General features: G+C 36.9%; 1 protein-coding gene across 1 annotated transcript in view; it reads left to right on the top strand.

Moving 5' to 3' along the window:
- Window positions 1–19,013, top strand: part of LOC106881950 (uncharacterized) — a 41,908-nt gene that overhangs the window by 22,230 nt on the left and 665 nt on the right. Inside the window, exons 2-3 of the mRNA XM_014932480.2 lie at window positions 10,772–11,055; window positions 18,768–19,007. Coding sequence (XP_014787966.1) covers window positions 10,902–11,055; window positions 18,768–19,007 — 394 coding nt within the window. The 5' untranslated portion in view covers window positions 10,772–10,901. The remainder of the gene's footprint in view (window positions 1–10,771; window positions 11,056–18,767; window positions 19,008–19,013) is intronic.

Raw genomic sequence — 19,013 nt, 5'->3', positions numbered from 1 at the left:
CTCTCTCTCTCTCTCTCTCTCTCTCTCTCTCTCTCTCTCTCTCTCTCTCTCATACACATGCATACATATATATTCATACGTCCATACATACACCTGCTCATAATTTCCACAACATCCTGCCCTCTGCATAATATTGACTCACTATACAAATCAACTTTTTGTTATCTCTACTTTGGAAGCCAGCTAAGGAAGCTAACAGCAAAGAGGCAGTCTGCTTTGGTTGTTCACAGTCTGGTAACCTTTGCTGTTTGTACTCTTAAATGGGTTTCTATGCTGGCACTATCAGAACTGTCACCATCTAAGTATTGCTCATTGTTGCTGTCTTTTTGTACAGTATTCTCCTTGGTTCTTCCAGTCTCAAATCCAATTAGCTGACAGCTTATACAAGGTATTAATAGATGAATAAGAAAAAATAATCCAGGTTGCACAAAACCTCTCATAATAAAAAAATAATGCTGTATTATGATGCTTTTGTTTTTAACTCTTCTCAGAGGTCTACCACTGCTGGATACAATAATATCCATGGTAATAAAAGCATATGGTGGACTGGTGCATGAAATGTTTGATGGCTAACAACAGATCTCAAGGAATATAATCTCCTTGAACATGATATATTGGAGATCCTGTGTGTTTATGTAGTGTTAGTTGATTGTAGTAATGTAGGCAGTGTGTATGTGAATGAATAGAGTAGTTCATAGTTTATGAGTACAAACCCCACAATACAAGCATTTTGTTGTGTTGCTGTTATGGCAGGACATGTAATCCTGAATACTTCAACTTAATTAAGAATAAGTTATATTGCTTTATGAGAAGACTGTTTGGGTTAGACTTGTATTGTATCATCACGGTGACTGGCTGGGTATTCCTGTTTCATTTGTTGAATGTCACACACACACATCAAACCTCTCTTTCTCTTGCTTTCTCTCTCTCTGTATACATACATATATATATATATATATATATATGCATATACATACATACGATTTCACTTGGCTTGATGAGGCTTCTCAAGCATGGTATATTGCCAAAGGTCTTGGTCACCTGTCATTGCCTCCATGAGGCCCAACATTTGAAGATCATGCTTCATCACCTTGTCACATGTTTTCCTGGCTCTACCTCTTCCACAGGTTCCCTCCACAGTTAGAGATCAGCACTTTTTTTATACAACTGTCCTTGTCCATACACATCACATGACCATACCAGCACAGTCATCCTTCTTGCACACCACATCCGATGCCTGTTTTCTTATATATATATATCAAGCCTAATCATGTTTATCTGCATCACTAACATGTGTGTGTGTGTGTCCCAATCCCTTATCTAGTGGTCAATGTGGAAACTAGAGATAGATGAATGGTTGATGAGAGCTGTACAAGATTTGTACAGGGACACTACCAGTAAGGTGAGGGTTGGCAACGAGTACAGCGAAGAATTCAAGGTTCAAGTAGGGGTTCACCAGGGATCAGTCCTCAGCCCCCTCTTGTTCATCATAGTTCTCCAGGCAATAACAGAGTAATTTAAGACAGGCTGTCCCTGGGAGCTCCTCTATGCTGATGACCTTGCTCTTATAGCAGAATCACTACCAGAACTAGAGAAGAAGATCCAGGAATGGAAGCAAGGTCTAGAATTGAAGGGCCTTAGAGTTAACCTAGCAAAAACCAAGGTCTTAGTCAGTAGGAAGGCAGACAAATCCAAAACCCCTTCAGGAAGATGTCCCTGCTTGATCTGTAGAAAAGGCATAGATAGAAACTCCATAAGATGCTTTGGACACATAAAAGGTGCAGCAATATCAGAGGAAGGCTAACAGGGAAAATAGCTTTTGTATGTGGAAGATGCACAGGTACAATATATGCTGAAAATGTGCAGAAAATAGACTCCATCAACTGTCAGGGGTCAAGCTAAAGGTAGTAGATAGCTTCCATTATCTAGGTGACCAAGTTAGTAGCAGAGGTGGATACTCTGAGAACATAGCTGTGAGAATAAGATTAGGCTGGGCAAAGTTCAGAGAGCTCCTACCTCAACTGGCAACAAAGGGACTATCTCTCAGAGTGAAAGGCAGATTGTATGATGCCTGTGTGTGAATAGCTATGTTAAATGGTAGTGAAACATGGGCTGTGACAGCTGAAGACATGCGCAGGCTTGAAAGAAATGAAGCCAGTATGCTTCACTGGATATGTGATGTTGGTGTGCATGTTTGACAGAGTGTAAGCATCTTGAGAGAAAAATTTGGCATAGGAGGCATCAGATATGGTGTGCAAGAGAGATGACTGCACTGGTATGGTTATGTGATGCATATAGATGAGAACAGCTACTGATCTCTAAATGTGGAGAGAGCCTGTGGAAGAGGAAGACCCAAGAAAAGATGAGACGAAGACATGAAGGAAAACATGATGCATATGGATGAGGACAGCTGTGTAAAGAAATACCAATCTCTAACTGTGGAGGGTATCTGTGGTAGAGGTAGACCCATGAAGTCATGATACGAGGTGGTAGAGCATGATCTTTGAACTTTGAGCCTCACAAAAGCAATGACTAGCGATTTGGCAATATGCTGTGCTTGAGAAGACCTGTCAAGCCAAGTGAAATCATAGTCGTGACTGATACCGGTGTCATGTAAGTGGCACCTATGCCAGTGGCGCATAAAGAGCACCTTTCAAGTGTTTAAGGCAAAGTGGCTGAGTTCCTTTCAAGTGCTGGACCTCACAGAGGTGAGTTTCTGTTGAGCATTGGGCCTCATGGAGGAGAGTCCCTTTCGAGCATTTAACCTCATGGAGGCAAAGTGGCTGAGTTCCTTTCGAGTGTTGGTTCTCTCAGAGGCAATGACTGAGACCTTTGACATTATGTCATGCTTGAGAAAAAGACCCATTAAGCCAAGCAAAATTGCAGTTGTGGCAGATACCGGTGTCACACAAATGGCACCTGTGCTGGTGGCACGTAAAAGCACCTATTACGCTCTCGGAGTGGTTGGCATTAAGAAGGGCATCCAACTGTAGAAACCATACCAAATCAGGCTGGAGTCTGGTGCAGCCTTCCAGCTTGCCAGCCCTAGTCAAACCGTCCAACCCATGCCAGCATGGACAACATATGTTAAATGATGTGGATGATGTAAGTATGTATATGGTACCATGTGAAAAGCATGAATGCTGGTGCCACATAATAAACACCCTGTACATCTTGTAAAGTGGTTTGCATTAGAAAAGGCATCCAGCCATAGAAACCATACCAAATCAGACAATGGACCCTGACTTGCCAGCTTCTGTCAAACTGTCCATTCCATGCCAACATGGAAAACAGATGTTAAATGGTGTGTGTGTGTGTACTTTTGTTCATTGTAACAAACAAATTCGCCATGAATAAAGAATTCACTACCAAGTTAGGATTCAGTAAAGAATATACAGTAGAATATATCTTTATTTAATATGTTCAATAATGACCAATTGAAATTTTTCGTTCGATTGATTGCAGTTGTTGGTATGTATACATGTATGACTATGTGTCTGTTTAAATGTAAATGATTTTTTTGTTGGTTTGGGACAAAGACGCTCGCCCAAGATACCATTTAGTGGGACTGAACCCAAAACCACATGGTTGGCAAGTAAACTTCTCAACCATACAGCCATGCCAACAGGCTCTCGATTTGAAGTAGTAGTAACTCTTTTGAAACCTCTATTGAACACAGATATTGACGAGATGATGTTGATGAGCATGAAAATGGGGTGGGCGAGAAAAGAAATGTTCTTTATCACAGAGAATGAACATTTTCTCCCTCTGACAGGATAAAGTAAAGTTGTTAGCTATTGTCACCTCACTTCCTATTGTCTTCTATGGAGAAAGGAACAGATTGATTGAATATTGATAATTGTACATTTATAGAAAGCAGCACTACTTAATTGACGGCACAGTATTGATGGTTTTGGAGAGTATTGATTGTTGCTTGAGCTAGAACATAGAGGGGAGAGATAGAGAGAGAGAAGGGCATTGTATGGATGTTGTTAGTATGGATTACCTAAATTGGTAAAGCAATGGAACTAGATGCCTAGCAGTATAATTTCATATTGTTTAAGTTCTGAGTTCAAGTCCTGCTGAGGTCTACTTTGTCTTTCATGTTTAAAATATGGATGGGTTGTAAGAGGGAGTAGATCTAGCTAAAGACAAAAATAAATGCAAGTTACCCGAAAATCCATGTATGAATGTTGAAAATTAAGGTCATGTATTGGAGTCAATATAGAGGGTTTCCTTAAACTAACCATCTAATTGAAAAAATGATAGAAATTTATAAAATAAATTTGAAGACATGGATAAATGTATATTTCTTTTTCTGTGTGTGTGTCTGTGTGTATATATGTGTATTTGCGTATGTCTGTATATATGTGTGTGTGTGCGCATATATATATATATATATATATATATATATATATATATATATATATATATATATATATATATTCAATAATGAATTAAAAGGAAGGCTAGTGTTGCAAACATTATTGACCACACATGCTCAATGTATGTGCTTTGTTTGTTTGTGACTTTGCTGCAGTATAGGGCTTCTTCTGAGTGTGATACCAGAGCAGCATCATCAGCAAAGAGCATCTCTTTGATCAGGATGCTTCTGATTTTGGTCTTGGCACGCAGACACGAGAGATTGAACAGTTTCCCATCACTTCTACTGCACAGAAACACTCCATCGTCTGATGTCTCAAAGGCATGTGACAGCAACAGCAAGAAGATGCTAAATAATGTTGGAGCAAGGACACAGCCTTGCTTTACCCCATTCTTTATTTGGAAGGCAGCTGATGTTGAACCATTGCATATCATTATAGAAAGATTCGATGATCCTCAGCAGCTTTGGTGGACATTCGATTTTTGAAGCAGGATGAAGAGGCCTTTGTCAGATCAATGAAGGCCATATGTAATGGCATTTTCTGCTCTCTGGACTTCTCCTGAAGTTCGCGTATGGAGAATATCATGTCAATAGTTGATCTGCTTCTTCTAAAGCCACACTGCGATTCTGGATAAATTCGAGAAGCAAGCAGTTGTAGCCTGGAAAGGATTACACAGGCAAAGGTCTTTCCAACAGTGCTGAGAAGAGATATTCCATGGTAATTGTTGCAATCACCACGGTTACCTTTGTTTTTGTATATGTATGTATGTATGTATGTATGTATGTGTGTGTGTGTGTGTGTGTATGTATGTATGTATAATGAGCTTCTTTCTGTTTCTGTCTACCAAATCCACTCACAAGTCTTTAGTTGGCCTAGGGCTTTAGTAGATGATACTTAAGGTGTCATGCAGTGGAACTGAACCTGAGACCTCATGGTTGAAAAGCAAGCTTTTCAACCACATAGCCACTCACATGCATTCATATATTACTATGTTGATGTTAGCCATGTGGATCCTCATATTATTCCTGTTATAATGAAGATTTTGATCAAGAGTTTCATTAAAATACGAACACTTTAGAATAGTTGGTGTCAGATAGGTTGGCATTAAAAGAGTTAACGTAATCCCAGATATTATAAAATATACTAATGTATATTTGGTCTAACTTTCAATTGTTGTTTTGTTTATAATGTCGCAAAGTTTACCTGTCATTTATAAAGAAATTTGTGATTAAATGTTGTACCATATACACATTTGAAACCAGTCTTGTTATATGAGTTCCTGCATTGAAACTCTGCATTGATTCTGCCACCAGAATTACACGGTGAAACTTGCTTCATGTTTTTACTAAAGTTATTTATATTCTAGTTCTTTCATGTTTTTCTCTCAGACTTGGTTATTATATTATAATTTTCACTTTCAGTTTTTGATAAAATAACTTCCATCACACACACACACACATATATACACACCTGTGTATGTATATATATATATATATATATATATATATATATATATATATATATATATATACATATACACACACAAACACTAACCTCACCTATTGGACACATATAAAAGTGGTGGAAGGAGAAACTATTATGAATTCAAATTACAGTTATTATATTCTACTTCTTATATATGTATTTTTTCCCCTCCAAGCTTAGTTATTATATTATAATTTACTCTTTTTAGTTTTATTTTTTTGTCTACTTCATGTCTAACCTTTTAGACACATTTCCAACACCAAGATGTCTGGAGAATAGTAAAACTGTTATATATTTTAAGTTTAGTTAATATAATGTAGTTATTATTATATTATTATCATTATTATTATTATTATTATTATTATTATTATTATTATTATTATTATTATTATTATTATTATTATTATTATCATTATTATTATTATTGTTATTATTTGTTTATTCTATCAACCTGTGTTGTTATAATTTTCTTTCTATTTATTTCTCACAATATTGCTTACTCAAGTAATGCTAAGTACTTACAGCTAGACTATATGTATAAGATGTAAATGTATGCAATACACGTGTGCACACACACACACACACACCATATTTCTTGACATCTTGATTTCCAACATTGTGTTTTGTTGCGGACCAATGTTCTTGCTGTTGCAAGCCACTTTAACAGAACAAGCTGAGTGATTCTTAAATCATGACTGTGGCAATATGAAAGATGTCTTATCAGTCTTGAAGCCTTCTTCCACCCTTATATTCCAACAGAACATCAAGAAGAAAAATGGAAAATAGAGCAGATGTATTTAGCCTTGTACGCATACGCTTATTAGCTCAAATTGCTAAGAAAGAGAACTGAGGCAAGACCAGATGTCTTTATGATAGGTAAACCAATAAGGATGGATTTATTTTGCTGAACCTAGTGTCATCTCCATCCTGTGTTATATCTGTCTGTGATAGTTGAGTAGAAGGCACAAGGAATAGAAGCTTTCAGAAAGCCAAGATAAAATAAATGATTAAAAAAGGGTAAAGTAGATTAGAGGTTCAAACAGTGGCAAGTAGGAAGGAATGTATTGTCTGTAGAAATACTATTTAATAAATATTTTCTTCAAAGTGTCTTATCTGCAGATCAAAGGAGTTCAATAAACAACAAAGGCTGAGTGTTTTAATATTCTATGTCTACTTTACTGGAGATCGATGAGTTGGATGGTTTTATATTTCCATTATACAATTTGGTACAGTGTTTCTCAATAAGATCTGAGGGAGATTGGGCTACTATTTCTACCAAGTTGAACAACAAGGGGCTCTGATATTGAACTTACTTGTAAGATGGTATAATTCACACTGCAGTAAATAATATTTGCACTGTGAAATTATCAAATATTTTGTTGGCTTGCAGTTTAATTCCACCCACAGAAAATAATCACCACACAAAAAAAAAAAGCAAACCCCAACCTAATTGTGTACTGAACCATGTGAAATTACAGAACTCTAGTCAAATCACTTTTTAATCGAAAATAAAACTGACAGTTAGAAACAAGATCTTCATCGTCTTTCTTTTAAAAGCCATCTTACATGAATTTTAGCAATCATGAAATTCTTTGCTTGTATTGTTCAACAGCTACCAATTCTATAATTATGATTTTATAATTAAAGTCTTGGTTTATTTCTGTTTCCTTTCAGTAATTCTTAATCTTTCTGCTTGAAGCCTTACTATATTTTCTTCTTGTGTTTCGTTTTGTCTTCTTTTAGCTTTCTTTTTACTTCAAACCTTGATTCTGCTTTCAGCTGCCTTTCTTTTTTCTTTTTTTTTTTCTTGTGTTTCTTCTTGTCGTTTTGCAACTTTTCTTCTACTTTCTGATTCCATTGAGAGCTGTGACTTCTTCATGTTTATAATCTTCATTTTCTATCTAATTTGAAGTTTCTCTGTGGCTGAAAACGTCTCCATACGTTTGACTTGCAATTACTTGCTGTATTCTTCAAAACGTGCAAATTACACCTTGTTCTTCTCTTTCTAACACAATGTTTCCAACCTTCCCTCTTTATTCCCTTACTCTTACATTCTCTCTCCCTCACTCTCCTTCATTATACTCACTCACTCACATATGTCATTATTTCTTTTCTATAGTTTCCTCTCTCAATGAACAGTCTTTCTCTCCCACTTTACTCCATTATCCCCCTTCCCATATATACATACATATGCACTTCAACATTGTACATCAATATCTTTCTCTCCCTTTCTCCCTCTCTCGCCCTCTGTTATTTTATGACATTAGCTCTCTAATTTCCTCTCTCTGTTGTTGCAGCTCTCTTTCTTCTTTCCACCTCTCTTCTTTTACTCTGTTACTTACTCACACTATGCTTCTCTTCTCTTTCTTTATAACATTCCTCCTTATATTTTCTGTCTGCTGCTTACCAGTATTTTTAGTGGTTGACATCAAACTCTCTCCCCACTTCCCTCACTGTATCTCACCCATCTCTCTCTCACCCATCTCTCTCTCACCCATCTCTCCCTCTCTTTCTCTCTCTCTCTCTCTCTCTCTCTCTCTCTCTCTGGAATTTGTATGGAAGCACATGTATGTAAACAGTATAATGCAAATGATACTATTCTGTTATTACTTTCTTTCACTGGGTTGTGGCCATGCTGGAACTCAGTTTTCAAGGTTTACATTGATCATATTGACACCAGTACATATTTTGTCAATTTCTGATTATCAAACTGCTAGATTACCTTTGATGTAATGAGATACAATGTCTCATACCATTTTGAACCAATATGCACACAAACACACACACACACACATTTACAACATACACAAGCCGACACACACAAACACTCATAATGATCCTTTCTACTAAAGGCACAAGGTCTGAAATTTTGGCGGAGGGGACTAGTCAATTACATCAACCCCAGTGTTTCATTGGTACTTAATTTATCAACCCTGAAAGGATAAAAGGGAAAGTTGACCTCAGCAGAATTTGAACTCAGAAGGTAGGGGCAGATGAATACCGCTAAGCATTTTGACCAGTCTGCTAACGATTTTGCCAGCTCTCTGCCTTAAACACACTCATGATAATAATCATCATTTTTATGTTCATTTTCTGTTTTGACATGGATTAGATGGGTTATCATGATCTGAGCCAATTCTTATTCAGAGTTGAATTCCTTCTAGGCAGGTTCAAAAAACCATATCAGACACACACATTCCAATTTATGACATAGAGTAAGTCTGTGTGTGTCTCTCTGTCTGTTCCTGTGTACTGACATTGCATAACAGTTGTATGAGTGTCACTGTTTTACAAGCAGTGTCATTCATTTCCAATATTTAGCAAAAACATGTCTGGCCATGGGGAAATATTACCTTGCTTGGAATCAGGTGAGGGTTGGTGACAGGAAGGGCATCCAGCTATAGAAAATCTATTTCAATAAACTGAATCAAACCCCTGTAATAATGGAAGACAGGATGCTAAAACAATCATGATGGTATATATATACATGTATTTACATGTATGTGTATGTGTGTGTTTGTGTGTGTGTATTTACATGTACATTTATCGATATATATGTGTGTATATGTGTATATATATATATATAAACTGGGTATTAGTATTTTTGGTTGATAACTGAGGAAGGCTTAGGGCCTTTCTGTGTCTGTCATACATTTTGTAGTATCTAATGCCTTTATTGAGTAACTGAACGCCATGCATCCCAACTTTTCTAACTTTGTATATATTTTTTATATATATAGTAACTTTGTATATATTTTATATATATATAGTAACTTTGTATATATTTTATATATATATAGTAACTTTGTATACATTTTTTGCGACTCTACCTTTCTTTCTTTCTCTCTTGTCCTAATATTCCTTTTCCAGCATCCCTACTTTCTCTTTCCTTCTCTCTTGTCTTTTCATTAATGCATTTTTCATTTATTAACTGAACACCATACATCTTAACTTTTGTTAACAGTAAGTATATAAAGCATCATCATCATCATCATCGTTTAACGTCTGCTTTCCATGCTAGCATGGGTTGGACGTGTATATATATATATCATCATCATCATCATCATCATCATCGTTTAACGTCCACTTTCCATGCTAGCATGGGTTGGACGATTTGACTGAGGACCGGTGAACCAGATGGCTACACCAGGCTCCAATCAGATTTGGCAGAGTTTCTACAGCTATATATATATTTACTTACATATCATATATGTTTGTATTTATGTATATTCATGCATAAGAACATCAACCACATGGTTCCGGGTTCAGTCCCACTGTGTGGCACCTTGGGCAAGTGTCTTCTACTATAGCCTTGGGCCGACCAAAGTCTTGTGAGTGGATTTGGTAGACGGAAACTGAAAGAAGCCCGTCGTATATATATATATATATATATATATACATATATATATATATATATGTGTGTGTGTGTGTGTGTGTGTGTGTGTGTGTGTATGTATGTGTGTTTTGTCACTTGGCAACCGATGCTGGTGTGTTTACATCTCCGTAACTTAGCGGTTCGGCAAAAAGAGACCGATAGAATAAGTACTAGGCTTACAAAGAATAAGTCCTGGAGTCAATTTTCTCGACTAAAGGCGGTGCTCCAGCATAGCCGCAGTCAAATGACTGAAACAAGTAAAAGAGTAAAAGAGTAAAAAGAGTACACATAGCTGCACAATTTCTGTACCAAATTCCACTCACAAGATAATGGCACAAGTGTTCGTTCAAAGTGCCATGCAGTAAGATTGTTTCACAACCGTTGGTCCCTGGTTCAAACTTTTTAACCATGCCATCATGTTTGCCTATGCAAATGAAAACACTTTATTGCAGTAAATGTTACACAATTGTAAGTCATTTACTTTCACTGGTTTTTCTCATTTTTTTCTTTTTCTCCTTTTCCCTAGATCCCAGCCACACTTCCGCAAACAGCAGAAAATCGACAATTAACCATTCCAACTAAGAGCAACTTCATGCACCAAAATATCTGCATAAAACTTCCTTTTGGAGTTCTTTTCATGTTTTGCTGCCTGAAATATGAGTGACTCTTCGAGTGCTTCTCAGTCATCTGAGGAAAACGAGGTGTTACGTGCATCTCCATCTGAAAAGCCTGACAACTATAGTGAATGCTTTGAGTCAGATGCTGAAAGTGAGGTAACTGTACATACAAAACAGTCATCAGCAAGGAAAAGTTAGTTTGTTCCCCTTTGAAGAATCTGTTCTTCATGCTTGCTTGATTTTTTTTTTTGCCAATTCTTTGCCATTTTTTTATTTATTTATTCATTTTTATTTTTATTTCATCTGCCAAGAGTTGTTAAAGCATCTTACTAAAAATTCCTTGTGTTATATAATTAAAAAAAAAAAATGGATACAGGATTTCTTCCAAATCATATATACTCATAGGGTCAGTTTCCTGGTTTCCATGGTGCATAAATTCCTCCCTGGATGGGACACCGGTCCATTTCAGAATTACTCACTTTTGCCAGCTGGGTGGACTGAAGTAATGGAAATTGAAGTGTTTTGTTCAAGAACCACAACATGTCGCCAAGTCCAGATATCGAAACCACAATCTTACAATCAGGAGTCCAACACCCTAACCACTGAGCCACATGTCACCATAGCTCCTTCTTGAGTTACATAGACTCATGAAACTGGTTTCCCAGTTTCTCTGGCCTATATATTCCCCTCTGGATGAGACACCAATCTGTCGCAAGATTACTCATCTTTGCCAGCTGAGCAACGTAAAATGAAATATTTTACTCTCAAGAACACAGTGTATCACCCAGTCCAGGAATTGAAACCACAATCTGACAATCATGAATCCAACACCCCTAACTACTAAACCACATGCCGCCATGTGTTATATAGATACAGTCCTTCACTCTGAGTTCAAATCTTGTTGAGTCAACTTTGCTGTTCATCCCTCTGAGGTCAGCTTTGCCATTTGTCCCTCATGAAATAACGTACCAATCAACCAAATATTGGAATCCTATCAGGCTCATTAGTGCATTATGAAAATGTCTTGCAATACTTCTTCAGCTCTAAGGCTGTGAGCTGGAAGAATCATTAGCACGCCAGGCAAAATGCTTAGCAGCATTTCATCCATCTTTACATTTCTGAGGTCAACTTTGCCTTTCCTCCCATTGGGGTCGATAAAATAAATGCCAGTTCATTGTGGTCGATGAAATAAGTACCAGTTGAGTACTGGGGTTGAGGTAATCAACTTACACCCTCCTCCAAACTTGCTGGCCTTGTGCCAAAATTTGGTAGACAGAAACTGAAAGAATTCTATTATGTGTGTGTGTGTGTGTGTATTTGTGTGTGTGTCTGTTTTTGTTCCCCCATCACATCTTGACAACCAGTGTTGGTGTGTTTATGTCCCCATAACTTAGCAGTTTGGCAGAAGAGACCAATAGAGTAAGTACCAAGCTTTAAAAGAAATAAGCCATGAGGTCAATTCATTCAACTAAAAGTTCTTCAAGGTAGTGCCCCAGTATGGCCGCAGTCTAATGACTAAAACAATTAAAAGATAAAAGAATAAGCTTCATTTTCTCCTGTCACCAATCTGTCTCACTTTATCCTGTCGTTCCACTCAGTGTCTCATTTTCTCCTGTCAGTCATATTGTGTCTTGTTTTCTCTAGGTTCCCACATAGTGTCTTACCATTGTTTGTCAACTCACATTGTGTCTATCTTGCTCCTGCCACACAAAGTGTCTCACTTTCCCCATATCATCCACAGTCTCTCATTCTCTTGTTACCCAGACAGTGTCTCATTTTATCATTTCCTTTTGTCACCTATTGTGTGTTACTTCCTCTTGTCAGCACACAGGGACTCACTTCAGCTTGTCACTTATACTCTCTCACCTTGATCTGTCACCCATATTGTCTCATTTCCTCCTGTCGCCTACATTCTGCCTCACTTCTTCCTGTCACCCTCAGTATCTCACTTCCTCTGAGTACCCAACCACATTGAGTTTCAATTCCTAAAGTTGTGTGCTCAGGCAAAATAAATAATCTTACGTGACTCAGTATAACATGTTTCATTCTTACTGGACAACAATAACAGAAAGTGCATCTAGCTTTAATACTAGCTCTCCAACAATTCATTCATAAATAATTAAATTAACAAACTCATCCCACCCATGACAATGGGAAAATAATGATTGTAAATTGTTAAGTAAATACACACGTACACACATCACACATTAATAAATAAAACCTGTGAAGCTGACATTTGTTGCTTCAACTTGCCATAAGCTTCAATAAATTGAACTCTCTTTCTCACTCTTTTCCTTCTCTCTCTCTCTTTCACTCTTACCTTACACTTCATTCCCAAATTTTGACGCTTTGGTAAATAATACAAATAAAAGATTCTTTGTTGACAGCTTAAATTATTGAATCACCTCCTCCACCACCACCACCACCACTTCTACTACCAATCTTTCTATTCCATCTATTGCTATAGAGACCTGAGGAACACTCTTGACCAGTTGCCTGGTTTTAATGTGGTATTAGTGGCGGTAATGGTGATTAATGTGGATGTGGGGGTGACAGTGGTGGTGAAAGCTTTGTACTACTTTCTCAGAGTCCACATGTTCAAACCTGCTGTTAGTATTTTTTGTTGTTTCTGAGCAAAACACTTTATTTCAGTTCATTGAGTTGTTTGGGAATAAGGCATCAGTTCAGTCTAAGAATATTCAGCATCAAACCATTCATTGTCAGTCTGTCATCTTAATCCATCCAGTGAGCTGACAGAATCATTAGTGTACAAGGTGAAATGCTTAACAGCATTTCTTCCTGCTTTACATTCTGAGTTGAAATGCTGCTGAGGTCAATTTTGCCTTTCGTCCTTTCAGGGTCAATAAAGTACCGGTCAATCACTGGTACTTTATTGACTCTGAAAGCATGAAAATCAAAGCTGACCAAAGTTGAACTCCAGTCAATCACTGGAGTCAGTGCAATCAACTGTCCCTCTCTCTCCTCAAACTTCAGGCTTCATGCCTATAGTAGAAAAAATTATTGGATCTAAATTCTAGTTCTTATGGTATTTGTTGTTTTCGTTGTTGTCGTCGTCGCTGCTGTTGTTGTTGTTGAGCAGCTCCAGTTCAGTTCTAATGAGAAGAACAAAGTTACAGGATTGGAAATAAAATTATCAATGAATAACAAAACATGGAAGTGATGCTACCAAAGCTAAACTAGGCCAAGACCATGCTATCAATGAATCAACAACTTGTAATATTATTCAGAGCATGAAGCTTTATAAAGACTATAGAGACAGTGTTGCTTCATCATTGAATTTCCAAACAATAAGAAACAGAAGCATTGCAATGATTGAAATGGAACATCTCTTGCTAATTTGGATCGAAGATTGCAATGATAAATGGATATTCCTTTAAGTCAAATGGCTATCAAAACAATGATCGTTGGTCTGTTAGCAGCTGTTCAAAAAAAAAAATGAAAGAAAATGAAACTGTTGGAAAAATTAGCAAAACAATTTCTGGAAGTTTTGGATGGTCCAACAGGTTTAGGAAATGATTTGAAATCAATAACATTATAGGAAAATGCAAATGCAGATGGTGGTACAGTAACTAGATATCCTGTTGAACTGATAAAAAAATTATTGGAAATGGGATTTATGTTGATGAACAAATTATAAATATTGATGAAGCCAGTTTGTTTTGGAAATGAATGGTGAATAAAACTTACTTAGCAAGGAATAATAATTTGCAGCCTGGTTTGAAAGTAGCTAATGATTAAAGAGTATTATAGTCTGCTTGTGGCATTGCAATGCATGTAAATGTATCTTTGGAAAAAACCTTTGGGCAATGCAGATGGGAAGTTAGGCAATATATGTAAGGTAATATCAATATATGGAAACAAAGAGAAAAGATATTGTATTCCCTTATACAGGTTATTTAATAATCCTATATTGTTTTGGGAAAGATTCAAACAGAAGGGAAAAAAATAATGCTGACTAAACCCTTTCAGTGTTAAATAATACAAATAAAAGCTTCTTTGTTGACAACTTAAATCATTGAATTACCACCACCACCACTTCTGCTACCAACCTTTCTATTCCCTCTATTGCTATAGAGACCTGAGGAACACTCTTGACCAGTTGCCTGACTTTGATGTGGTATTAGTGGTGGTAATGGTGATTAATATGGATGTGACGGTGGTGATGAAAGCTTTGTACTACTTCCTCAGAGTTCACATGTTCAAACCTGTTGTTGGTATTTTTTGTTGTGTTTCTGGGCAAAACATTTTATTTCAGTTTGTTGAGTTGTTTGGGAATAAGGCATCGGTTCAGTCTAAGAATATTCAGCATCAAACCATTCATTGTCAGTCTATCAATGTAACATGGGTTTTAATTAAGTCATCAACAAGATTTCCACTAAATAAGAGTGTTAGATAATCAACATGCTAGAATAGTTAAGGACTGTGCACAAAGATACGAAAGAAAAATTGAAATGACTGTCCTTTTAACACTATTAAATAAATAATGATAATAAAATTTTATTACTTTTATGTATATAGGTGCAGGAGTGGCTGTGTGGTAAGTAGCTTACTTACCAACCACATGGTTCTGGGTTCAGTCCCACTGCATGGCACCTTGGGCAAGTGTCTTCTACTCTAGCCTCAGGCCAACCAAAGCCTTGTGAGTGGATTTGGTAGACGGACACTAAAAGAAGCTTGTCGTATATATGTATATATGTGTGTGTGTGTGTGTGTGTGTATATATATGTGTGTGTGTATGTATATGTTTGTGTGTCTGTGTCTGTCCCCCCCAACATTACTTGACAACCGATGCTGGTGTGTTTACATCCCATCACTTAGTGGCTTGGCAAGAGAGACCGATAGAATAAGTACTAGGCTTACGAAGAATAAGTCCTGGGGTCGATTTGCTCGACTAAAGGCGGTACTCCAGCATGGCCACAGTCAAATGACTGAAACAAATAAAAGAATAAAAGTATATAGTGATGTAGATCAGTGGCATCTGGTGGTTTTTGTCATTGAGTGTGCTGCCACACTGACCATACTATGACTAACAGTTTCATGTAAAGGAATTTTAAATTAATTTAAACATACAACTTCTCGCCATGAAAACAAACATGCGACCATACTGTCTAAGCTGTCACACACCCTTTGTTAATTTTTTGCCATCTTCCCATTATTCTATAATACGACCAGTACCATATTATGATACAATGTGCTGTGAGGTGTGCAGTGTTATTTCAGGACACCCATTGCCACCAAATTTCAAGTAGGGGTATAACAAAAGTTTTCCATTATGATTTGTGATTAAATTAATGAATAAGGTTAATATTTATAATGAGTTTGCCATTTTCGATGGGTGTGCAGTGCACACCTAGTACCCCTGGAATATATACCCCTGATGTAGATGAATAAACTTGTAAAACATTAAACTGCATCCAGCTAATTTATTCATACATCTTTTCTGTAAGGTATTTCATAAAAAATTGAAGTGTTGAATTCATGTGGCAACTTTACATGTATTTACACATTTCAATACTGAAGTATTTTTGGGGCTGTGCATTGCTGGTAATAATAAGGAGTTATTTTTGTACATGAGCATGTTTGTATGTTTGTGTTTACAAGTATGACAAAAAAGGTGCTCAATAAATATAGATGGTTTTATATATTCATTAAAATCTGAGATACCACATTGTTGCATTTCATATTTCTGCTTTTCATTGCTGTGCAAAGTAAGAAGGTAAACCTCTGAGTATCAGCTGTGTGATCTCCCAGAATTTAATTTTACACAAAACACACATGTCAGTGATACATACTCTTATACTCTTTTACTTGTTTCAGTCATTTGACTGTGGTCATGCTGGAGCACCGCCTTTAGTCGAGCAAATCGACCCCAGGACTTATTCTTTGTAAGCCTAGTACTTATTCTATCGGTCTCTTTTGCCAAACCGCTAAGTTACGGGGATGTAAACACAACAGCATCGGTTGTCAAGCGATGTTGGGGGGACAAACACAGACACATAAACATATACACACACACACACATGTATATATGCATACATATATACAACGGGCTTCTTTCAGTTTCCATCTACCAAATCCACTCACAAGGATTTGTTTGGCCTGAGGTTATAGTAGAAGACACTTGCCCAAGGTGCTACACAGTGGGACTGAACCCAGAACCATGTGGTTTGTAAGCAAGCTACTTACCACACACCCACTCCTGCGCCTATGTTTATAATAATCTTGTTTATAATAATCATGCAATGTCAAGACAAGATGGCAAAAACACACATGCACACTCAAAATCACATTCATATACACATCATCATCATCATTTAACATCCGTTTTCCGTTCTGGTATGGGTGAGACTGTTTGCCTGAGGCTCATAAGCCAGAGAGCTACACCAGGCTCCAGTCTGTTTTGGGTTGGTTTCTATGACTGGATATCCTTCCTACCACCAATCACTTTACAGAGTGTACCGGATGCTTTTTATGTGTCACTGGCATGGGTGCCTTTTACATATCACCTGCAAAGGTGCCTTTTAAATGTCACCAGCTCAAGTGCCTCCTACGTGCCACCAACACTGGCCATGATCACGATTCACTCAGCTTGACATGTCTTCTCAAACACAGCAAATCACCAGAAGTTTCGGTGACTTGTCATCACCTCCATAAGGCTTCAAATATATTTCACACATGCATATATAATCATATGCAACTAAAGATCATATTTCACACATATATATTTATATGGTTGGCTTCTTTCTGTTTCCATCTACTGAATCTGCTAACAAGGCTTTGATAATTTTGCAGCTATAGAAGAAGACACTTACTCAAAATTCCACACAATGTGACAACCAATAAACCATGTGGCTAGGAAACTTCTTAAACATGTTCGAATGAATTTAACCTCATGCCAGCAGTTGACGTAATTCTACACTTGCTGTGTACTTGCTTTAAAAAAAGAAGAATGTGCCAAAGTAATGTGTTGTGTGTGCAACGTATAGTCACCACAAAGAAACAAGATATTTATGCACAGACTGTCATGTTCCATTATGTATTACACCCTGTTTTCAAATTTTTCATACCAAAATTAAGTTGTGAAGATGTTTTGTTAAGCCAGTGTATGCTATTTGTTTGGCTTATGCTGTTGTGTGATCTTATTTCTGCAGTAATACTGCAGGAGCGTTCTACCCAGTGATGATAGTTTACATAAATAAACAGTGCTTGCTGTTGATGTAAATATATGCCAAACCATTGTCGTATGCTGAGTGCTGACGTCAGCAGAGAAAATTACCTTTGGTGTGAGTTGCCTCCAAAACAACTGTTATCATGGGGTTCATTTCTTCAGATATCCACATAAACCTTTTATATTATATAATATTTGCTGGAAATAACTTGAAATTTGTTCAACTCTCCTCTGTACTTCATACAGCCTTAGTTTTTGACATTTTCGCTGTAAGTTTTTGAACAAAGCAAATTTCTTCAAACATACATGGGTCACCAAATATCTTTATTTCATTGATATTTGTCATGATCCTTTCTACTATAGACACAAGGTCTGAAATTTTGGGATAGGGGGATAGTCAATTACATCAACCCCATTGTTCAACTGGTGCTTATTTTATCAACCTTGAAAAGATAAAGGGAAAATTTGACCTCTATTGAATTTGAACTCAGAACATAAAGATAGATGAAATGCCACTAAGTTTTTTGTCTGGCATGCCAACACACCTGCCAGTTCACCACCTTAATTTGACATCAGTCATAATAACATGAATAAGCTAAATTCTTTCCATTTATTTCTGCTCTGTTGTTTTCCCTACCATAATAAATAGTTTATTCATTTTCCTTCTTGTTCTCTCAGTAACGTTTTTTTTTTTTTTTATTATTTCATTCCTTTAGCAATAGTAAAAAAATCTCATAACCACCAGAAGATGAAACGACCTTCCAAGTTTTCTTTGAGGATCACCCCTTCTAGTGATGTTGAACAAAAGATTTTATCAGTACGCAAGCTACACAACAATGAACTGAGAAATATGAATGGAGATCTCTTGCTGCAAATTGAGAAGCAGAAGGAAGAAATCCGACTATTGAAACGGATGGAATTGCGGCAAGCGAAAATCATCGAAAAATTTGATAACAGCAAAA

This window comes from Octopus bimaculoides, chromosome 18 (genome assembly GCF_001194135.2).
Source record: "Octopus bimaculoides isolate UCB-OBI-ISO-001 chromosome 18, ASM119413v2, whole genome shotgun sequence".
NCBI classification, from domain to species: domain Eukaryota; kingdom Metazoa; phylum Mollusca; class Cephalopoda; order Octopoda; family Octopodidae; genus Octopus; species Octopus bimaculoides.
This window is presented reverse-complemented; position numbering and strand designations above follow the sequence as displayed.